The following is a 24,771-nucleotide window of genomic DNA, read 5'->3' on the forward strand; positions in this document are numbered from 1 at the left end:
ATGAAGCTCACCATCTCTACAATGAATCTGAACCTCAAGGATTAAGCTCGTCTGTATGTATATTGATCTTTTAACCATACTCTCTCTCTCTTTTGTTTTTTAAAAATGTTTTTAGGTTAGTTGTTAAGAATTGGCTGTAGCGTGTATGTGGGTAAGATCTGGAATATTCAATAACCTGGGAGGTAATGTGTCTGATCCTCTGGGAGTGGTAGAACCTTTTCTTTTATATGATGAAATTAGATTTTCAGAAATCATCATATTTGACTTAGGTACCTGGATGGAGGCCTGAGGCTGGATCACTTAAGGGAACTGTGTTGTTTGGACTTCTGAGTAACCACTAAGGTAATAAAGAAGCTGTTTATGCTGGCTTGGTAAATCTAAGTATTGCAATATCCGCCAGCTTTTTTGCAGTTCACCCTAATTGACTGACCACAGCTGGTCCCCACTGGGACCCAGGTCACACCCCCTTAGTCGTCTCTTTTCCAAGCTCAACAGTCCCAGTCTTTTTAATCTCTCCTCCTACGGAAGCTGTTCCATTCCCCTCATCATTTTAGTAGCTCTTCTCTGTACCTTTTCCAGTTCTAGTATATCTTTTTTGAAATGGGTAGACCCAAACTGAATGCATTTTTTCAACGTGTGGGCCTACCATAGATTTATATGGTAGCATTGTGATAGTTACTGTTTTACTGTCTACCCCTTTCCTATGGTTCCTACCACTTCATTAGCATTTTGACTGCTGCTACGCATTAAGCAGATATTTTCAGAAAACTATCCACGATGACTCCAAGATCTCTTTCTTGAGTGGCAATAACTGATGTAGACCCCATAATTTTATATGTATAGTTGGGATAATGTTTTCCAACATGCACTTCTTTGCATTTCTCAACATTGAATTTCATCTGCCATTTTGTTGCCCAGTCACCCAGTTTTGTAAGATCCCTTTTGTATCTCTTTTCTGTCTGCTTTGGATTTAACTATCTTGAGTAATTTTGTATCATCTACAAACTTTGCCACTTCACTGTTTACCCCCTTTTTCCCTTCACTGTTTTTGAAACTCATGCCACAGAGGGCACATGTCCATCTACCTATTTTCATTTTCCCTCCCCACCTGGTGAATGCCCCAACCTGTTATCCAGGAATACAACACATCTGTAAGATACTAGTATGTATCATAAGTTCAGATACAAAGATGATACATGCATATAAACAGGATAATCAGACTTAGCAAATCATAACTCTTCCATTGACACCTTACAAGACGTACCTTGTACAAGATTTGTTGCAAATGTATAACAGCGATAATATCAATGATATAAATGGTCATATTCAATCATACACCATCATAATGAGTCACTGTCTAACATATTAGAACCCAAGACTCCTAATTCCACATGCTCTAACCAGTTGATCACATTGCATTTCATATGCAGCCCTTATTGTGGCATTGGCAACCAAGCAGCATACGAAACAATTTGGCAAAGAATATCAGGGAAAACCTTTACTCCTAAGAAACACAGTAGGGCATGTTTAATGTCTGTACAGGAGGGAGGAAATCTAGACCAGATCCTCAGCTGGTGTAAATCAGCATAATGCCACTGAAGTTAAGGACAGTGTATTGACTCTCAGTATCATCGTGATAGATTCCATATAAATACCTGTAATAAATAATAAAGATCCTAAAATGTTTATAACTGTAACAGAATAATCCAGTATTTACTGTGCAGCATCCTCCCTGTCAAAGTGCCTTAAGGTCTTTTCGTATGCATGAAAACAGATTATGCAGCTGACAGCTGTTCCATTGCTGAGTAAATGCTTCCTCAACAGCAGTTGGTGAGCTATCTTTAAGGGGAAAATCTTCATCAGACTTAATTTTTTGTCAGAAAGAATAAGACGTAGCATTAGTTACCTTCCTGTTATCCTGATCCACTAGTTTCTCTCTAGCAATACAAAGTTTGGTAGCAACAAGTGGCCCACTCGATATTTGATGTTTTAGCCTGATGTTGCTCCCCTATAGCTTTCTGTAGGTTACCTGGGAGTATGGTGCATTTGCATAAGGCCTAAAATCCTTTTGCACTTTTTTCTTTACTTTTTTTTCTAAAAATTTCTAGCTTCTCCACTCAGCTAACATATCGCCATGTACTGACTTCTGCTTTCTGTGCACCACTGTCCTCTACTGGATACTCAAAGGTTTATTCTGAACTCCATAGTTAAGGAGCATAGGTTACGTGGCAACTGTAGCAGAGGATAAATAACTGGGAGCAAGAGTGGCCCACAGAAGAGCATTTTAAAAATCAATATTAATAGACAAAAAAATTAAATAAAGGTTTTAACTTTTAAATCAATCTATGTATTGATATGGGCCTCTATAGTATCTAGGGCCTGGTTTACTTAAATAGTTTCTTTATAAACTATTTTTAGCATCAGATAATGTAAATAAGCATGTCAATATTAAAACTTTCAAATTTAATGAAGACGCTAGAAAAGCGTATAAAGGAGGCAAAAGGCACATGCCCTGCAATTAACATTAATGTACAGGAATCACAATTCAGGAAGCACTAAAACACATAATTAACTTTAAGAAGGTACTTAAGTCCCACTGAAATCACCTTGCAGCTAATGCTTAAATACTTCGCTAAATGAGGGACCTAGAGACCACAGTGGATCAGTTGGTGAATACAACCAAAGGGCAATACCACTGCCTGGAAGTATACCCAATACTTTCGTAGCATGGGAGGGAAGTCATTAGTCAGAACATCTGTGATGTGTTATTTATTAATGTGGGGGGAGCGTATAAATGTGGGTTCATTTACACCACCACCCTCTGCTGATTTGTTTACTGGGTTTTTCCCTCAGTGAGAATCTGCTTGTTTCCATTTATTTGCCTTGGGAAATTATTTCTGCCCCATTCTCTCTCTCACCAGGGCAAACCGATGACATCTGTGGACAAGACAAGCCATAAGGTCCTAAGCATTTTCCGTGGAGCTCACTTTTCAGCTGATGATCCCCCCCAATCCAAAGCTGGCCCACAAAATTTTGGCACCTGAAGAGGAGAGCTCAAATGATGCCCCCATACCCCCTCGCTTGGGCCAAAACTTTGAAATTCTGCCTTCTTCCTGTTCTATTCCTCTCATGGTACTGCTCTGCTACCTACCCCAGTAAAGGAGAACTAACAACTTAAAATGCCTTGTTCACAAGTTTTAAGTAACACTTAACTTTCAAACGCCTGAACAGCAAATGTAACTTTTCTTGTCTGCATAGTAAACACTGGCATTTTTATCTGTTTGAATAATCAAAGTGGTGCTTTCCGTGCCTTCTTGGTTGCAAAGATATGAACTGCTTTTCCTGCTGAAGGTCCACAGTCTGGGCCAGCTCATGCTCTGTTGAGATGGTTGCAAGGCCGACCAGCCTCTCCTGTGTCATTGTGGAGCGTAGATGTGTTTTTATTAACTTCAGCTTGGAGAAGCTGAGTTCTCCACTGGCAACTGTTACAGGAAGTGTTAGAAGTATGCACAGAGCAACAAAATCATTTGGAAAGAGGGCGGTCATCGTATTTGTGCACATATATTCCAGAACAGCCTTTGGAGTTGATCCTGCTGAAATGTATCTTGAAAGGGCTTTCAGTTCATGACCTAAATCACTCGCATCAATATCGCACATGTCATCATGTGTCACTGTCTCTAGTGCCCTGCATTGCTGGTGTAGGTCTTCTTCAGGTATAGTGAGGAGTTTTGGAATATCATACAACATCCCAAATACACTGCTGTGTTCCTTGAGCTGCATGAAATGTTCTTCAGCTGACTGTATTGCACAATCTAGCACCTGGTTAAAGAATTCAACTTTGAATTGTTGTTTGCGGTCTCTTACGGGATTATCCCGTGCCTTGTAATCGAAATGTCGTCTTCTTCGGTGACTCTTGTATTCTGAAATGGGTGGGAAAATAGCTTCAGTGTGAAGTTCCTCTGCCAACTTCTGTGCACTCTTCAGAACGTTTGGGAATCCCTCATCTGACCGGTAAGACTGTAGGTATGACTTCACTTTCTCCAGTTGTTCCATTGCTCCAGATATGTCAAGGTCAACACCTTGGAGTCTCTTGTTCACAACCTTTATTTCAAACAGTATGTCATGCCACAACACTAAGCCACACAGAAATGTGAAGTTCTGTATGTTTCTGGTGATTCCATTTCCCTCTGCCACTGTTCTCCCACGAACAGTTCCTGTCATAGCATTATCCTCCATAATGGCAACTGTGGCATCATCTATCTTCCCAATTTGGTGTTTGATAGGCTTTATCACCTCCACTCGACTTTCCCATCGTGTGGCACTCAGTGGTTTCAGTGTCAGAGAGGATGTTCCCAGATACATGCTGCTTCAAAATTTGCCATCGATGAGTTGACGCACAGAAAAAAACATAGATGCTTTGAATTACATTAAAAAATTCAGCAGCCTCACTAGAAGCTGATGCTGCATTACCGACCACCAAGTTCAATTAATGAGAACTGCATGGGACAAAAAAAGCTCGAGGGTTTAACTCTTGGATCCGTGTCTGCACTCCTCTGTTCTTTCCTCTCATTTTGGCACCATTATCGCAGCCCTGACCTCTCATGTCAGCTATCGCAATTCCTGTATCTTCCAGCTTTTTAAGACGCACATCTGTCATACCAGCTCCTGTAGTATCATCAATGTCAATAAATTCTAGAAAATGCTCTCTGACAGTCTCACCATTGCAGGGACATTTTCACTATGTTCTGTTGTTACAAAACGCACCACTGAAGTCATTTGTTCTGTATGGCTGATGTCAGGTGTGGAGTCCAGAATAACAGAGTAATATCTTGCTGACTTCAGATCTGCCACAATCTTGTGTTTGACTTTTGTTGCCAGTAACTGTGTGACCTCAATTTGAATTGTTTTTCCAAGGTAGTGGTGTGTGTACATTTCTTGGGTGGTGACCCTTCTTAGATGCTCCTGGAGTACAGCATCAAACTCAGCTCCACAATTTTAAGGAAGTTTCCATTGTTTGGCACATACAGCTGATCTGAAGTGCCACGCAGTGCTAGGTTTTGGGTAGCAAGCACTCTCACAATGGCAATGAGCCTTTTCAGAACATTTTGCCAGTAAAGAGACTCTGATGCAATCTTCTCTTGATGCCAATCTATGGTGGCCTTTAACCTTAGTCTCAGCTCACGCTCTTTCCACCTATGGAATGCTCTCTGGTAATTTGCTGCCTTCTTGTGGCATGCCAGATTTCTTGCCAGATTTTTTCAGTCCTTTGTTCCTGTAGAACCCAATGTGGCTAGAACATTAGACTGGAAGAGTTTGCAACAAAACCAGTATACAGCATTCTGGGCTTTTGAGTACATAAGACATGGCCTCTCCACTTTGTCACCATTGGGGATTTCACTCCAGTAATGTGTTGGATGGAAACTTCTATTTTCATTGTCTTTGGGGAACATGAAGTTTTTCACTTGCTGTGGCCCATGCAGTACAAGGAATTCCCTCAGGCTACTGCTCAAGTGGGTCCACAGTCCTGGATCATCTAGACTTAAGGAACCAAACTCAGCAGCAGCTGTTTCTTGCGCCTCCACCACACTCTTCTCTGATCTACACTTTTCTTTAGGAATGTGTATGGTTACATCCATTTGAGATGGAGACATGGATGCTGCAGTAGCTGCCAGGTCACCGGCACTCTGACTAACTGGAAGATCAGGCATCTCCTCACCGCTCACATCCTCACTGGGGCCAGAAGGCTCATCGTGAACATTTGTTTCTATATATTGCAGGAGAGCTCCTTCCTGCTTAGATAGCAAAGGAAGCTTTTCTTTCTTTTTCTGAACGCTGCCCCAAAGGGGCGTTTTCTTCTTTCACTCATGACTGCTGTTCTGTGCCAGCTATAGTGGCTCTCAACACTCAGTTGAAGGGGACAAATAAGTAGGCTGGTAGCAGGGCCTGAGTGAGAGAAGATATCAGCATCTTAAGGGCCTAACTGGCTCCTACTACTTCAGTTGACTGCCTGATCTCCTCAACTGGGTTCAGGGAAACAGGAAGCTCCCTGAGAAGCTGGGGTTAGTAAGTCCAGGCTCCTGGGGGTGCTAGAGAGGTACATAAGAGCTTCCTCCTCCTCCTCCTCCTCTCTCTCCCTGCAGCTCCTGCTGCTTTCTGTTATTGCCTCTCACCTTTGCTTTTGCCCACCTCTTATGTCTCTTGTGCCCTCCTTCCCCTCGAGCACATCACTCCACCATCTCTGTGCAGCTAGAGGAGAGAGAATGCATTGCACCAGCAGCAGACACAATTTTCTTCACTCTGGGTCCTGGTGCCTCTCCCTGCTCCCAGTCTGAGGCACCTGCTGCGGCCGCCTCGGTTTGCTCCAGGCCAGCGCTGCCCCGACCCCCGATGCCTCCTTCTCCTCGCGCCCTCAGTCATTTCAGTGCACCACCGAGTAACCGCAGTGATTTACTTGGGAGTGGGACGTTCCCTTCACTCCAAACCTTTCCCTACTTCGGAGCAGAGCGCGTTTCCCCGCGCGCCGGTCTGCATGAACCCAGAGCCCATCCTGCCTGCCGGAAGTCGGTGGGGTTGTTCCCGCGTCTCAGGTTTCCGGATCGGCCTCTCTACCGGGGGGGGGGGGGCGCTCGATCGCAGGCTCCTCCCTTCCCATCAACCACTCGCTGCCAGCGCGCTCTATGCACAGGTCACTGCGGGAGGGCGGCCAGGGAGCCCCCCATTCCAGCTGGGGGGCGCACGGGCTCCAGGAGCCCGCTGCCCCTCCCCTCGCAGGACGCCGCGAGCGGCAGGAGGCGGAGGAGGGCGCCGCTGCACGCCTCGCTCTGCGCCTCTCCCGGCTGCGGGGCCGCCATGTCTCCGCTGCGCTGGGGCGCTTGGCTGCTGCTGCTCGCCGGCCCCGCAGCCGCCTCCGCCAGCCCGGCCGACGAGAGCGGCGGGGCGCGGGGAGGCGGCCGCGGGGACGGGGAGCGGGGGGCCCGCGACGAGCCGCAGCGGCAGCAGCACGATTCCTCGTACGGCACCTTCGCCAGCGAGTTCTACGACCTGCGCTACCTCTCCGAGGAGGGTGAGGGGGCCGGGGGGCGCGGGGTGGGGAGCCTCCTGTTGGGGTAGGAGGAGGAAGCTGCAACCCCCGGCCCGGTGAGGTGCCCCGAGGCCGGGGGGGGGGGGCGGCGAATTGAGCTGGGAGGATGCAGCATGCAGCGAGGCACGGAGAGGAGCTGGATGCACGGGTGTGTGTGTGTGTGAAACATGCAGGAATGAAGGGGAGAGTGGAGCTGAAATGCACCAAGGGGAGCGGGAGAGTGGAGCTGGATGCACGGAGGGGTGCCGGGGGAGAAGCATATACAGGAGGGAGGGGAATAATGGAGCTAAATGCACTGGGACACGGACACGGGGGCGGGGACGGAGCATGCACCCAAGGGGAGGGAGAGGAGGAGCTGGATGCACCGGGGAGGATGAAACATGCAGGAATGAGGGGGAGACTGGAGCTGAAATGCACTGGTGCGGGGTGGGAAGGGAGAGTGGAGCTGGATGCCCTGAGACACTGGGGGGGATGCACCAAGGGGAGCTGGAGAATGGAGCTGGATGAACGGGGGAGGGTGAAGAATATACAGGAGGGAGGGGAATAATGGAGCTAAATGTGTGGAGCATGCATCCGAGGGGAGGGAGAGAAGGAGCTGGATGCCTGGGGGAAGATGAAGCGTGCATCGGAATGAGGGGGAGACTGGAGCTGGATGCATTGGGACACTGGCGGGGAATGGAGGGAGCTGGATGCATCGGCAGTGGGAAGCTGCACAAGGCTGGTGGAGGGTCCATGGTGGGGGATGGGCTGCTCCCTTCTCGGCCCCGCTCCTGGCCGGGTCTCCCTCCCCGTCGCCCTGCTGCCCTCCTGTCTGTGCCGTGGAGCTGCCTGGCCCCGTGTTGTCGTTTCAGCACGTTGGCTAGTAACTCGGCGGCGTCCGTTCCCTGCTGTGGCCGGGCGGGGGCCTCCGAGCTGCTGCTTGTGGGGCGGCACTTTCTGGGGCACGTTTGGAGCCAGCCCCACGCCCGGCAGCTCCCGTCGTGCACGGCCCGTGGCTCCCGAGGCTGGTGCCGAAAGGGGAGTGTCGGAGGCGAGGCCTGGTGCAGGGGTCGCAGTAGATTGAGGCTCGTCGCAAAGGAAGAGAGGGAGGAGAGAAATCTGCCCTTCTGTGGGTCGGAGCTGTGTTTTGGGTGTCAGACATATTTGCTATTGACAATCAAATGCTCTTCATCATGGGAAAAAGGAGTGGCAAAATGAGCATAGCTCCCCCTCCTCTCCCTGGCTTGGGCACCCCTCCTAGCTGCCCTTCCTTTTGGCTGAGGTGCTGAGAGCTCTACCACCAGTCTCAGTTTACAATAACCACTATTGGTGTCTCCAGGCTTTGGAGCAAGAACTTGGACTCAGGCACTGCGACAGTGCTGGGGTCACAGAGATGCCTAATGCTGCGCTCTGCGCTTTTGCAGGGAATACAACCTTGTCTCTCCTAGAGAACGCTCAAGTGTTCTCCTCATGGGTACACAGCCTTTCAGGCTAAATGTGCCAAGTCTCTATTACTACCACTTGCAAATCAGGGCTCACGTATACTTCCATTGGGCAGGAGACCGTTGCACTGGACCTCATGCAGAGACTGGAAGACCCAGTTAGGTTTCACATTTCTCTTAGCAGAATATCCTGCTATCTGTAGCCTATTTTATCGTTGGTTCTGAGGTGCAGTCTGTCTTCTGTCGTCAACCATCTATGCAATGGCAGCCAAGCATTCTCTTTTCACAGGTTACCTTGGTATAAAGATGACCTGTGACAGATGAGGCATATAGGATAGAGACTAATGTCCGTGGCAAAAATCATGCAGTCACATTGATTGCAATATTGTTTTAAGTGGTGATGGTGAAGAAAGTTTTTCCCTATCTGTGAAATCCATTTGTCAGAGCTTTTCCAGGTGTTTGATGGGTTGATCATGCCTGGTTGCCTCCACTCAGATACAAGAATCAGTTCTTTCTCGCCATCAGAAGTTTTCCAGTTGCTGTGCTGACAAGATTGATGTGATTTAGATAAAAAATTGGCTGCTTTTGTGGTGGCAAAACCATTTCTGGAGGGGATAGATATATCATCTTTTCTGGCACAGTCCTGGACAGTTTCAGTCACAGAGTTTCTAGCTACCATCTGTGATTTGGAGCCTTTACTTTCTTGGCTAGTAAAATGAAGTAGGGCAGTATTATGTCCATTATCCATTGATACTGCTAGTGACTCCTTAGAGGAGCGCTGATTGCCAGCATCCCTCACATGAACAGTTGTTCGGGTTTTGTTTAAGAAGCCATCATTTTACCATAGCAATCTTACCAGTAATTGCCCTGTTCCTAATCTTACCTTTTGAGCAAAGATTATTGACAGAAATTGTGGCAAGACAATTTGGAAACCGCAGACACTTCTCATTTATCTCATCTCGTTCTTTCAGTCTGGCTTTAGGCCTGGATTTGGTATGAAAGCTGTACTCGTCACACTGATCTCTTAGCAATGGAAAGTATTCTCACTGATTTTTAGATCAGTCTGAAGCCCTCCATTCATTTGTGACAAGATTTTCGCTGACTTGTTTGCAGACCATAGCTAGCTTAGACAGTGTTGCACTTGAGTAGTTCTTTCTTTCCTCTCTGAGAAATCCCAATAGGTGATTTGGGGCAATTGCCTGTTTGCCCGGAGGGCTTCCTCTTCCAGGATTCCATATATTAGCTGAGATCAGCCAGTGAGGTGGGTAGAGCTATTAACAATCCCGAAGATTTAAACCCATGGAGTTTGAGGAAGGACATTCTATTGAAGGACTATCAGTTTAGGAATTAACTTCCCTTGCTGGTTGGGTAGAATATGAGTAGTTGATCTTTGGGCCACAGTGCAAGGCTCATCTTGTTTTCTCAGGCTTTTGCCTGAGCAGGGAGGAGAGTGGCTGTGCTGGTGTATAATTTCATATGCGGTGAAGAAGTCTGATTTTTTTTTAACTTTTAAAAAGCTACGTGTTATTTTAAATATCATATATGTGCCTAGATATGTATTGAGCATATTTTATACATTTTAAAATAAATAAATGGGGCTGAACTTTAAAGCTTCAAACTTCATGTGTGGCTGAACGTCTTTGAAAAATAGCTGCTTGAAAAGATAGAGGAAGGGAAGGGGTTAAATAACTAGGTTTTAGGCAGTGAAAACTTTCCTTTGTTTGCATGCAGTAAAAGCTTTCAGTTATATTGCTGACTGCAGTATGCACTATGGAGTGGTGCAATAGTGCACAGCTCCAATAGTGTTACAGCGATAGTTGTGTTTCTGTTGAGTGGTGCAGCTTAAAACTCCTGAGGAAGTGAAAACGCAGCTGCAAAACTTCTTAGTGCCACAGCTAGTTCTTTCTTTTTCTGTCAGTTGAAGAAAAGAATATCAAATTCAAATACCAACATAAAGACTGAAAACCTGAACCCAGAAAGATCAGGAAATTCAAAATGTAAGGTTTCAAAAACGATGTTCACTCAGCCTGTCAAGCTTCCTTCCCCACTCTGAGCTCTAGGATACAGATGTGGGGACCTGCATGCAAGACCCCCTAAGCTTATTCTTACCAGCCTAGCTTAAAAACTTTCCCAAGGTACAAACTTTGCCTTGTCCTTGAACCATATGCTGCCACCACCAAGCGTTTTAAACGAAGAACAGGGAAAGAGCCCACTTGGAGAAGTCTTCCCCCAAAATATCCCCCCAAGACCTACACCCCCTTTCCTGGGGAAGGCTTGATAAGAATCCTCACCAATTTGTACAGGTGAACACAGACCCAAACCCTTGGATCTTAAGACCAATGAAAAATCAATCAGGTTCTTAAAAGAAGAATTTTAATTAAAGGAAAGGTAAAAGAATCATCTCTGTAAAATCAGGATGGTAAATACCTTACAGGGTAATCAGATTCAAAACATAGAGAATCCCTCTAGGCAAAACCTTAAATTACAAAAAGACACAAAAACAGGAATATACATTCCATCCAGCACAGCTTATTTTACCAGCCATTAAACAAAAGGAAATCTAACGCATTTCTAGCTAGATTACTTACTAACTTAACAGAAGTTCTGAGGCTGCCTTCCTGATCTGTTCCCGGCAAAAGCATCACACAGACAGACAAACCCTTTGTTCCCTCACCCCCCTCCAGATTTGAAAGTATCTTGTCCTCTCATTGGTCATTTGGGTCAGGTGCCAGCTAGGTTACCTTAGCTTCTTAACCCTTTACAGGTGAAAGGGTTTTGCCTCTGGCCAGGAGGGATTTTATAGCACTGTATACAGAAAGGTGGTTACCCTTCCCTTTATATTTATGACACAGCCTCATTCCACAAAGTGTACTGGTGCCAAATGGGCAAGTGCATACTGATTTTGAAGCCCTGACTTTTTCATTATCTGGTTGTTTTGTGTTCCGATTTATGTAGTGTATTTTATTTTTAACCTGTCTTTTACCTTTTGATTTAATATAAAATTCATTTTAATTCTTAATGCAGAATTAATCAAAAAGGCCCTGTACATATCTGTGTTGGTTAACTGAAACTATGTTGGTTCAACAGCTTTTAACTTTTAACATTCATTTTCTGGACAGAGACTCAGGAAACCTGTGCTCACTGCGTAGTTCTGCCACAGACTGCCTAAGGAAATCACTTATTCTCTCTTAGTGGGATTTTTGAAAGTGCCTAAGAGAGTTAGGTGACTAATGCCCATTGAAAGTTCATAGGAGTTAGGTGTCTTCAGATACTTTTGAAAATCCAGTCCTCTGTGATGAGGGTCCCAGGGGTGTGGGAGGGGGGCACGCTGAGATTACTTAAATCAGTGCAAACTGGAAAGAATGGGGCAGACAACCCCCAAAGCTGGTGGATATTCCAGTACTTAGATTCACCAGATAAAACAGCTTCTAGAATAACCTTACTGGTTACACGGAAGCCAAACAAAGCAACCCAGCCTTTGGGCTCCCTCCAAGACAGCCAAGTCAAATATGAAAGTTCTACTAATCCCAAAGGATTGGACATATCTCCCAAATTAATGAATATTCCAGATCTTATCCAAATATACACTTACAGCCAATTCTTATGAGTACAGTTCTGAGATCAGTTTCATAGTAAAGATGATGAGCTTTCTAGTTGCAAAGAGTTCTTAGAATTAGTCCATAATTTCAGTCCAATGTTTCATACCCCGGGTGATCCAGATGCGACTGGAGATATCAGTCTTATGACTCAAACTTCTGCCAAAATAAAGCTCAAGCAGATCTGAGATGAAAGGATCAGATCCCAAGAGTACTTTGTACAGTTCCTGGGCTTGGATGAAGAACAGGCTTTTGATGTAACCTTCTGTTTCTCAGACATGACTGGTGATTAACTACATGGATTAACATAAGGTAATTTATCCATTAAGCAGTTCATCACAGACTTTAAAGAGACATGTAGACAATGACGTTATCACACTCACATTTCATCTAAATGTTAATAGTCCCTTTTGATCTCTGAATGAATAGCTATAGTAATAGACAGGAACTGTCTGTTTACACGGTTAACATCTAACAATATATAACTAAACACGTACAATTATTATTACCTCTAATTCTCTAACAATACAGGTTTACATTTCAAAGTTCTTGCTTATCTAACATGGAATGGCCCGAATTACCATTTACATATTTTCTAACATGTCTCTAAAGGTTGAATCTGGGTCATTTAGCCTGCGAGCTGCTTAACCCTTTCTGACCAGGTGTCATAGCGTCAGTGCCCTATCTTTAAAATGGAGGTAAAGGACTCAGTTCTCTACTGGATACAAAGCTCAAGTGCAGTGGAGGAGGGACTAGGAAGGAGCTGATTGCAGATCCCTGATTCTTAGCTGACTTGTGGAAAGACCTTCTGCCAGCAGAGAATCGGGTATAGTGGCCTCTGGGTCCACTACACCCCCATCCCTCAAAATGCATTTTGCATACAAGATAATCCAACCCAATAATACTTTCTCTTATCTACTCTTTGCATGTTTTGTCTAGTTAGATTGTGAGCTCTTCAGGGCAGGGACTCTCTCTCTTACTAAGTTTATGTACAGTGCCTAGCACAGTGAAGGCCTAATCTTGGTTGGGGCCTCTTAGATACTATTCTAATATAGATAAATAATAACAGTGGCAATATTCTGATGTATTACTCCGCATTCATTATCTAATGGCGGTTTATTCTGATTATACAGGTTACCCTTTCCCTACTGCTCCTCCTGTGGATCCATTTGCAAAAATTAGAGTGGATGATTGTGGAAAAACCAAGGGATGCTTTAGGTTGGTGTAGAATAAAAATGTAGACATCTTTCAGTTTATAAACGTTACTTGACTTCACTAGGGACACTAGTAAATGTCCCACATTCATTTTACTAAATGTTTGTTGTCTGCAGATATTCACCATGATCAGGGACTATGTTGTTCAACACCTGATGAGCACTTACGTAAATAGTCGCAATGAGATCAATGGACCACACCTCTGAATAAGTGCTCACCATAATGAGCCAACATTACCCAGTCTTACCATAAAGGGATAATTATTGTTAACACTGTAATTTATTGTATTATATATAAAATACAATATAGTATAGAAATGATATGTTCTACCCATATCTGAAAATTTTATTTATGTGACCACTACCATTAACAGCAACAAATCATGCTGTCTTCAAGTTTTCGATGTAGAAACACAGATAAGCTAGAACAAAAAAGCTGTTCATATTTTGCGTGGTAGAAAAAGATACATGTTCTGTTTTCCTATTTCATTCAGGTATGGTAAACCTGGATGTAATGCAGAGACTTGTGACTATTTTCTCAGTTATCGTAGAATAGGAGCTGATGTAGAGTTCGAGTTGAGTGCTGACACTGATGGCTGGGTGGCAGTAGGATTTTCCTCAGACAAGAAAATGGTGAGACCAACAAAATTTAACGTTTCATGTTAACAAGTATATAAACGTTTATGTATTAGAATAGGCACAGTTTATATTGGATTTGAAAAATATGTGGCAGGTGTAGAGAAAGATACACTTTTAATGAGAAATAATAACTAATGTTTGCATAGTGCTTTTCATCTCTAGTTCGCAGGGCACTTTACAAAGGAGGGCTGAGTATTATTAACCCCAGTTTTACAGATTGGGAAGCAGATCAGGAAATAGAACCCAGGCCTTACTGATGCCTGGTCAAGTTCCCTAGGCACTGGACACCTCTCTTGAGAATGAAAGACTACGGTGATCTCTGGCTTCTGCTTTTGAACGCAAGACTGTTAATGACTTTGCACCATTTAATTCTAAAAAAACATTCAAGAATAACAAATTTGTCTTCTAAGTGTTCTGTACCAGTGTTTAATGGAGCAAAGTATACATCAGAAATTAGTGAAGTGTAAAGTTTTCTTGAATAAGTCAATTATTTTTCCACTGTATAAATCTGGACTTAACCATTACACTCTCAAGGAGATGCCCACTGCCTCTTTTTTTCACCAACACCCCACATTCCCAGAAAAGCCAGGTGAATTTAGAGAGAAAATTATTATTGCTAATTTAAATATATATGCTATATAAAATGAACAAATCGAAATAGGCTTCTTTGCTTTTTAAAAAAGTTTTTGAACAAGGTTGCCTCATATTTATTCTTGTTCCTGTGATTTTTCTATTTCAGAAGCATTGTTTTTATTGGGGTTTTATGAGGAAAGCAAGCATTGAGGACTATAATTCTGTTATATAAACAGTGATTCTCATTAATGTATTTAAGATTAGAACACAGTTTATAATGCTATCTATAATTGATTGCATATTGAAACATACCCATCTGCAACTGAAAATAGTGTTTATGTAATACATCCCTAGTCAGAGGGCAAGTGGAGTTATAAAGTTGCATGTGGATTCTATACACTGGAAAATGGGAGAGTGTTTAATGATCCTTAATCAGAGCCCCCTGAAGCAATAGAAAGACTCCCACTGGTATCAGCTGCTGACTTTGGCTCAGGCCCAAAATGAGGAGCAAAAAGAAATGTGAGGAGGGATGCATTGCCATCCTACCCATGTAAACGGTATTATGTTGGAAATAAAAGATATGCGTCATGTAGTCTTAAGAAATAGTTGTAGGGACACATTTTTAAAGGTATTTAAGAGCCTCAAGATACAGATAGGCACTTAGTGGGATTTTCAAAAGCACCTAGGCACTTAACTCTCCCAAGCACCTGTCTGCACCTTGAAAAATCTGGCCCCTACTCTATATCAGATTAACAGTGGTAACATGCTGCCTTATCATATATCCAGTAGATGGCACCCCTGCACAATCATAATTTTAAAGTGAATGATTTGGTTTTCAGACCTGCTATGTATGAGATGCTGTACGTCACTTAATCAGGCTACAATGCCATTTGTCATTTCAGTCTTTATTGCTTGTTGTATCTGTTAACTTAATCTATTTTCCCAGTAATTTCCCAGCCAAACAAGTGTCCTAGAATATGTAGGGTTTGTTGTTGTAAATGACTCTGAGCTTTTTGGCAAAAGCTCCTCATCAACAAAATTCTGCCTTCGTGGAATCAAGTCCCTGTTTCTGGCCTGAACAGCCTGACACAGTTCAGGGAAGAAAAGCATCTTGATTCTTTGATGGATTATTTCTTCATTGCCCTGTGCAGTTTTTAGTATTCTTTCTTTGTCTTGAATAGCATAATGCTTGTTCCATTTTTGTGCTCTCTCTCCTGTTAAGATTTGTACTCCTTTTCTGTTAATTTAGGTTCAGATTTTATTATTTTTATTTGTTGACTCGGAACCATATTCTGATACACTTGCTCATGCTGAATAGTACATTACTGTTCGTCCAGTTGAAGTGGATGGGACACTCGTGGAATGTGTTGCCACCCTTTGTGAGCAAAGGTGTCAGAGTCTGGCCCCTATTTATTCAGTGCCAACAATGTGCTTGTCACTGTAGTATGCTCAGAAATAAGGACAATCCATGTCTTGAAGCATTTACAGTCTAAAAGACAGAGAAGTGGGACCCACTGAGAACTCCAGAGGTAGGGGTAATTAGTAAGGCTTTGTTTGTTTGTTTGTTTGACCTATAGTTATTATGAATTAACTTTTTGTGGGCATAATGCAAGAAGTCAGTTTTAAGGAGGGATTTCAATTAGGAGAAAGTGGTTGTTCATGGTGAACTGAGGTCATTCCATACAAAGGGGGCACTGTAGAAAAAATGCACAGAGATGAGTGGAGAAGAAGGAACTGAATAGGGCATCATGTCTGGCATCACTGGCGGAGATGTGGGGTGGGGGGACCTGATAGGAAAAAAAACCTAAGATGTAGGGCAGGGTGGAGTTCTGCAGAACCTTACCAATGAAGACCTAGGAAGTTTAAATTCAAAGTGGCATGTAAAGGAGAACCAGTAGAAAGATCCCAGATAAGGAGGACATGGCAAGAACAACTAGGCAAGGAAAATAATTAAAAATCCATGTTTTTTTAAAATTGATTGGGTTGATGTGTTAGGGAGCTACATGGCAATTTTGACTACAGAATAGTTCAAAACAACATTTTAACTTTGTTTTGTGTTTGGTTTTTTAATGTGAAAGGTGCTGTTTTTTTGTTTTTTTTTAAATCTCCTTGTCCTTAGAGGTGAAGAATTTTTGCTCAAACTTATAAAAAAATAAATTAAACCTTTAAACACAAATTAAGCCTGAGGTGAAAGTTTTTGAAAACTGTGACTGAAAACAGGAGGTTAGAATGAAAGCCCTTATATAACCTCAACTGTAGCAGTCATCACCTCTCCCACATTAATACCGAGCACCTGGAGCTTTTCAAATCCATGTCTTACCTAGTTCTTCCATTTTTCAGCAGTTTTGTAAGAATCTACACAGCAGTGGCAGCTAAATTAATGTGCCACCCCTTACTTTGTCCCCATCCATTTTGTTCCCCAAAAGCAGTTTGTGCAACCAGGATTAGGTGAGCAAAGACAGTTATGAATCTTTTGCAACATGCATAAAAGGACAGACTTACTTAAGGATAAAGTCAGCAAACACTATTGCCTCCTTCAATGTGACACATTGATGACATTAGTACTATGGCTATGGGGTATGTTGTTACCCAGTACTAACATCTACACCACTGGCAGTAACCCAATCTTTAGTTGCCAACAACCTACAAAACTTTAAGATTTATTCCTGATATTAATGCTTCTAGAAGGCTTTACTTTTGTAAGTAATATTGTGCCCTGAACAGTTAAGTATCTTTGCTGTGTCAGTAGTGTTTTTGAATAATTGTTTTAGGAATACAGGAATACAGTGCTTCTATGAATAGCCTACACAAGTCATCCACTTGTTTGTTTCTCAGATTGTGTTTCTGTGTCACTGCCTACAATATGTGCAGAAGTAAATTTGCCGTTGGTTAGTTCTGTTAGTATTTTATAGTATTCAACTTGTTTAACTGAATTCCTACTTTGCACTTGGGTGATATATATTAAGGGAAGGAATTAGGAAAAACACTATTGAATTAAAGTAGATTCCTTGCAGTTACGCAATTAACCCTTCAGATATTTTAGATTTGTTTCCTACTGTTGATTAGATTATATAGCATTTAATGTAATGAACTTTGCACCCCAAAAGTTCTGTTCTTCCTCTGTTTTTGTTGTGGTACAATATCCAGGAAGTTCACATATTTTGAACAATAAAAAAATGTTACTTTTTCTTTCTTGTTACTTAAATTATGTCAGGCAGTTGCCATCCTACGAGAATTTGGTATACGTATTGATGAAAATCAAAAAGTGGCTTGCATACCCATAAACAGATAGAAAAAGTAAATATTACCATTGACTTTTTTCTGCACAATCTGCAGGTGGAAGTATCCAGGGATTTGTACAATGAAAGGGGGAACTAGAGCTTTTATTATGTCAGCTTTCATAGTGAAAATTATGTAATGCGAATACTTTTATGGATATGAAAAAAAATTATTACTTGTTGAGTTTTCTTGCTAAAAGTAAAACTTTCAAAAGGTAGAACTCTGACTCATTTCTTTCCTACCGTGTAGGGTGGAGATGACGTCATGGCTTGTGTTCACGATGATAATGGAAGGGTCCGAATACAGCACTTTTATAATGTTGGTCAGTGGGCTAAAGAGATCCAGAGAAATCCAGCTAGAGATGAAGAAGGGATTTTTGAAAACAACCGTGTGACTTGTCGATTTAAACGTCCTGTGTATGTTCCCAGAGATGAAACTATTGTAGATCTTCACTTGAGCTGGTACTATTTGTTTGCTTGGGGTCCAGCAATTCAGGGTAAGTTGATGGTATGCGGCTACGACTGCGTTCTTCAATCTATTCCATCATTGTAAAAGGAATTAAAATAGTTTGCAAAAGATGTTCCGATTTCTGTTTACAATAGCAGTGTGTGTATATGTGTAAATTAAGGGGGCACTGTCAAGTTAAGTCATATAAAAATTCCTTACCTACTCTTTTTGATTATCTCTACTCCCAAAAGCTAAAATTGATTGTATATGCTTCAGAATGACCAGTACATGATTCTTCTGAAGGATATTGTTCATAGTTTGTTGTTCAGGTTTCGTATGATTTATTCAGAGTTTTACCTTCTGGCACTATGTTAACTGGTCATGTAATGCTGTATTTTTGTGAAGATTTCCTATTTGGCTAGAAACACCACTTTAAACTTATGAAAATCCTCCTTTTGGTATAGTAACTAGCAATGAGAGGAGGTGAGGTTATCTAGTGGAAAAGAAAGAAAAATCAGAAGTAGTTTAATTCACATGCTATGCTCATCTCTTTTTCTATCCTTTGTCTATTAAAGGTTCTATAACTCGGCATGACATAGACTCACCGCCTGTATCAGAGCGTGTTGTCAGTATTTACAAGTATGAAGACATTTTTATGCCATCAGCTGCCTATCAGACCTTTTCTTCTCCATTCTGTTTGCTTCTTATTGTTGCACTGACCTTTTATTTATTGATGGGAACCCCATGATCACAGCTGGATATGTATGGAAGATAGTGAGAATTTGTTAGTGAGAGTTCCTCAGGATGGATGAATTTTCTGTTGGAATTCATATCACATGATCGTCTAGCTGCTTTGTTGACAATTTCATCTTCTCAGCAAGGAAATAACCTCTCCTTTGAGCAGTAATGGTGTGCCAAATAATTAAGAATAATCAAGGAGCAAGTAACAAACCACTTCCAGTGTAACTACTAGTTGTTTAATGAAAAATACTTTTGTAAAATGTGTGTGTGTGTGTGTTGGGGGGAATTTAGTAATGGACATATAGAATCAAATTATTTAATACACAGTTTCCTTCAGTTCAAGAACTAAACGTTGGGGAAATATTGTCTGTTAAATACTTGTGGTGCAGATAGCACACCTGTAAGTGCAGTTTCTGAACTCAAAGTCAGGGTATTGTCACAGCACCGCTGTTTAATAAGGACTGCTTTGTGATAATGGGCTTTCACCTCCCAAAATACTTTGAATTTGACAAAAGCAACTCACAGGTCTAAATGGTTCTGGTGCTTTCCAAAACCAGAAAATGCTTCACATTCCCAGTACAAACAAAATTAAACTTTCCATTGCAGAATTCTAATAATTGTCTGTACTATAAAAATAATTCTTAGACACAGCCATACTTAAGAAGACATAGCTAAGCTTTTTATTAATGAGAGATGATGCTATATAAACAAGAAAAAAGAAAATTAATGCTGATATAAATTCTTCATGATACAGAAAAATGCCTAAAAGTATATAGACTATAGAAGCCCCTGCAAGCCATAAGACATCTTCCAGTAGGCAAAGTAAGTTTCTTTTTTTATGAAAAAATGTTATTTAGATGTAAACGTCTTTTAAACAGCGGTTTTGCAGTAACCCTAAGGTGTCTGTTCTCACCTTGCTATCTGCCCTAAATTCCATCCATGTTAAAGATGAGCAGGAGCAGCAGCTCATTGTTCCCAGAGCAATGCAAACATGATCTATGGTACTAATATGAAAATATGGGAATAAATAAAAAGAGCCTTAAATTCAGTTCCATCAGAATCATAGGTAAAATCATATTTATCCAATGAGGAAAAAGACAATTCAACCATGAAAATAGATTTGAATTGTCTATCCTTCAAAGAAGTATTACAAAAAGGGAAAGAAAATAGTTAAGTGTTATTGTAAATGGGAGTGGCAGAAATGTATCAAATGAAGAATAGATCACAACTTATTCTAAAATGTTTTGGGTTATTGCTGTACATTTTTACTGTCTACATGATAGGAAATTTATGATTACCTTAAGCAGGGAAGCAGCTGTCTCTTTAAATACCTGATCTTGCAGATAACACATGCACAAATCTTCCATCCACTCAAATGGGAGTTCTGCATGCTTTAGGGTTGCAGGTTCAGTCCCTAAGTTATACTATGTATTAGGCTGTTGTACAAAGAGTACACAGCGCTTGACATGTTTGAGAACTCTTTAGCGCTGTGTACTTGTAGAGTGTCTTATTTGAGATGATGTTTCCATCTTAGTTATTGCATGGTGAGGTAATAAGAAAAAAAATAATTGGAGTTTTGTAATTTGTGCATTATTACTCACAGTATAAAATTCAAAGGTTGATTTTTTTTAAGGCTTTGCATTCCTCGAAACTGTGTGCTTAAAGTATGTAAATTTTCAGTTTAAATGGTTATTTACCTCCCTAGCAAGCATTTTGTCCATATTTAAAATTGCAACATTTGTTTAAAAAAAGGAGTATTAATTAGAAAAGTTTACACTTTAAAGTGTTTCATAAATAGTGACTTTATCTTAGTGCATTTCAGTAAGTGAATCCTCTATACCTGATTAACCAACTAATTAAATATGTGATATAGTTGTAGTGGGTCAGATCCTTGTCCCTGATTGGGTCTGCTTTGTGGAACTCTGGGAGCAAATCATAGCCTTAATGTGTTCTAAGCAGACAGCTGAGATTCTTCTGGTGTAGCAGAATCCTTTGATGGCATAGTTCTGGGTAGCTGGCTCTATGCCATAGTCTCTAACACTGGAGAGAAGAATGTGGTCAAAGCATGCTGTGTGTCCCATGTGCTGCTTAAATTACAGCAAGGAGCCTGTTCAGCTCCCAGCCCATGGCCAGTTTTACTACCAGCATAAGTTAAAGCAGTCTCAGGCCTGCTCTAATTTAGAGGCACTTACAGTTGCCCACAAGGGGCTGTTCCAGCAGCTATAGATTACTGGAGCATAACACAAACCTACCTTTGCTCTCCTGCCTCCACTTGACTCCTGCTCGCCCTCAAAATTGAGGTCAGTATATACAAAGACAGTAAAAATAACACTAAGATACAAAGAGATTTAATCAACCTGACAAAAGTAAACAGATTCAGAGCTGAGGCTAAACCTTTGCACTTAGTGTATTCCTTTGTGTCATGCTCATGGAGAATATACACTATTTCAGATTACAGAGCTTTCAGGGCTGGTGGCTGAGCCTATGCCGTACATTAAGGCAAACTTCACTTTTGCCTTCACTTTCAGATTCTGTTTTTGTGAGTTAAAGGTTCACCCTTTACCTGAGATTAATGTATTTTTTTTGGTTGTACTTTCCTTTTGTTCAGATATTAGTAGCAGTTTGCACTTTTATAGCACCAAGGATCTCAAAGTGATTAGCTGGCCCTATTTAGCCTTCCTTAATAATAGAGAAAAATACAGCAAGTCTACCAAAAAAAAAAAAGAGAGAGAGAGAGAGAGAGAAACTATACTACTCTTCAGCTTTTCAATTGATGTTTGAGTTTGTATCTGTTAATTATGATTCTACTATACCATAATTTTACATACTTTACTGATATTAAAAAGGCATAATCCCCGCCCCCAAAAATTTAATGTTCAAGGGGGATGGAAGAGGGTTTAAGGAGAGTGGAAGGCTACAAACAGCCATTGAGGATTAGAGGTATGAGAGTGGATAATAGTGGAAAAGTAGAACTGCTTGGCCAAGAACAGAGCAGAAGGAAGAAAGAACAAGCCTATATGGAAGAAAGTTGGCAAGATCATGGGACTTTCTCCATGAGCATCTCTGCAGAGCAGGAGCAGAGATAATAAAGGTGAGGAGAGAAACAAGGCTGGGAACTTAATATATATTCTGTATTGGAAAGATATTATCTATAGCAAAGTCCCCTTTTCACTACAGCATCACTGCAATCTTGCTTCCTAAATGGAAGGTGTCTCCTACTACCAAATAACACAGACTTCTGGCAATGCCTATCACCCACCCTCTCCCCCATGTCAGAATAGGGTACATGGTAGTTAAAGTAGCACCAGGTTGGAAATGAAACATCAGAAGCAACCCAGTTTCAGAATTTTCACCAAGTAAAGTTGCTTGGACTGCTAATATTTGGAGAGGACAGGAAAAGGGTGAAACTGCAGCAACGCTGTAATTAGGTTTGGAAGGATTAGATATTTAACAGTAAATGTAAATAAACATTGATTTCAACACACACCCAGAAACCAACAAAAAATATTTCCATTTATGATAACTGAAATTTACAGATAGGCAAAATTCAGCTTGAAAACTTGTTAGAGTTTGATTTAAGGATATGTACTTTGTATATTTTGAAGTGGTGATGCTGATAATTTGTGTTAATGGTTATAAAGTTTTAACATTTTGAATTTCCAATTCTGCTGCCATTAAATAATTGTCTCCCTCCCCATAATTTCCCAAAACTGTGAAAATTTAAATCAAATAAAAATGGGGGGAAAATGCTTTAACTCTATAATTGTGCACTACTGTGAACATTGAAAAAAATACTTCAAAATAAACATCAATATTATCAGTCAGTTATAATACAAAATTGAAGTCTGCCAAGCCTAACTATAACAGAGAGGAAAGGTCTGGACTTTAGTGAAATTTGACTCTTGATATAATACCTCTTTAGTAGTAACTGAGCATGCCCCGTAACTGTTTCTTACATGTTGTTGTTTTAAATACTAAAAAGCAGTAGTTAGTCCCTGATATGATGAAGTACTGTAAACTTGCTTTACATTTTTTATTGCTTGTGGAGGGTGCCCTGGAAACTAAAGTCCTCTTTACCCACAGAAGCTGTATGCAGCAATGCATGCTTCTTCATACCTCCCTAACTAATGTGTATCAACCCCGATCAGGAGAGTCAATCTCTAGGGAGAGGATAGTTTAGTCTCCATACCAAATCATTTCTTAGCCTACTTACTGAGATTACTAATGAATTGGCCATTAAAGAACAGTTTCAAAAGGCTTCCATTTTGTGTACGAGGTGAATTAATTGTACAGTTAGCTGGCACACATGCACAAATGCAGGCACAGGAACGTGCATGGAAATTTTGCGTGTACACAATTAGGAGGCCTTTGGAAATATGGCCCTGATTGGTCTTTTCCAACATTATCTGTATAACCAACAAAAGGCATTAGTTACCACCTGGGACCATGTATCTGTATAAAAAAATTTTTTTTTAGCTGTGAGTTCTGCTTATTATGTTAATCATAGTGTTATCTTGTGCTCCCTTTGTCTGTCTTCACCTGTTGCCTCTCATTTTATACATAGATTGTAAGCTCCTTGGAGCAAGAATCAGATTTTTGTTACGTATGTACAGTGCCTGGTGCAATGGGACCCTGCCTCCTCCACGGGGGCCTCTAAATGCTACCACCAGACAAATAATAAATATAATAATTTGGCCTGTTTTTCCCAGAAAGGAAGAATGAGATAGGAAAGAGAGAGAAAAAGAAGAGGGAAGGGAAGCACAGCTGAAGACTCCCTTTTTACTTTCATAAAGACATATAATCTCATACAGTTTGTTTATAGTAGAAAAGGTCTTAAAACCTAAATTACAACATTACAAACTAACAGTATTACTGATTTTATGAAGTATTTAAATAGAGGGTAATTCAGTTACCCAGAATTCAAAAGCAGAATAACCCTGTTTTCATACTCGAAAGAAACTGTATTGGGGAAAACTCTGCCTCTTCTCGTCCCACTCCTCCCCGCCACACACACTTGCTTTGCTGCACTCCAGTGGTACAAAGGGATAAGAGACATTTAACTCCCCTGTTATGATTATCCCTATCTTTAGGATGTCCCCAGCTGATGTAAATGTAGCAGAGCTGTCATTCATTTATGTCACCCTCTGCACAATCACCACCATATGGTGGGGGATGAGGGGAGTGAATGGAACATGATGTGCTAGCAGCTAATCTTTTTGAGACCATTGCAAACTGATACAGGTTAAAGAAGCACTCAGGCTGAGCAAAGAATCAGGATCTGCAACCACCTTTCAGCAGAACCCAGAATAATTTAGATGCAGCAGATAATATAGCTGTTATGTGATAAATCTAGTGCAAATTTAGCACAGACTTGGCTGCTTAATAAAATTACAATTCATTTGTTGATGTAAAAGGTCCAGCATAGAAACCTTGGGATTGCCATACCAGATCAGACTAATACCAGTATCCTGTCTTTCATCGTGGCAATTATAGATGGCTACCCAGATCATGGTTTGAAGTCCTTGCTGGACCTCAGCCTGTGGTGCTTCTGCTGCTCCCAGTCATTGTGGGCAAGTGAGTGGAGAGACTGTGGGGAAGTGGAGTGAGCCAAATGTGCCTCCTCCCCCTATTTCTCTCTTTCCCAGCAATGTACCAGACAGCAGAGCGGGTGAGTGCAAGGCAGAATGTAAGCTGTGTCCCTTTCAGAGCTCTCTCATCTCCTCAGATCTCTTCCAGGGATAGTGCAGGTATGCCTCCCCATATTCAGGACAGAGGCTAAA

At 41.5% G+C, this 24,771-nt stretch overlaps 1 protein-coding gene across 1 annotated transcript; it reads left to right on the forward strand.

Annotated features, from left to right (window-relative positions):
* The first annotated feature begins 6,387 nt into the window (after window positions 1-6,387).
* Window positions 6,388-21,978, forward strand: FRRS1L (ferric chelate reductase 1 like). Its single transcript, XM_074943514.1, has 5 exons — window positions 6,388-7,063; window positions 13,232-13,316; window positions 13,807-13,945; window positions 18,053-18,299; window positions 18,826-21,978. Exons 1-5 carry the CDS (start codon window positions 6,388-6,390, stop codon window positions 18,996-18,998), a joined length of 1,320 nt encoding a protein of 439 aa, XP_074799615.1. The 3' UTR covers window positions 18,999-21,978.
* The last annotated feature ends 2,793 nt before the right edge of the window (window positions 21,979-24,771 follow it).

The sequence above is a fragment of the Natator depressus genome, chromosome 2, assembly GCF_965152275.1.
Source record: "Natator depressus isolate rNatDep1 chromosome 2, rNatDep2.hap1, whole genome shotgun sequence".
Classification (NCBI taxonomy): Eukaryota; Metazoa; Chordata; order Testudines; family Cheloniidae; genus Natator; species Natator depressus.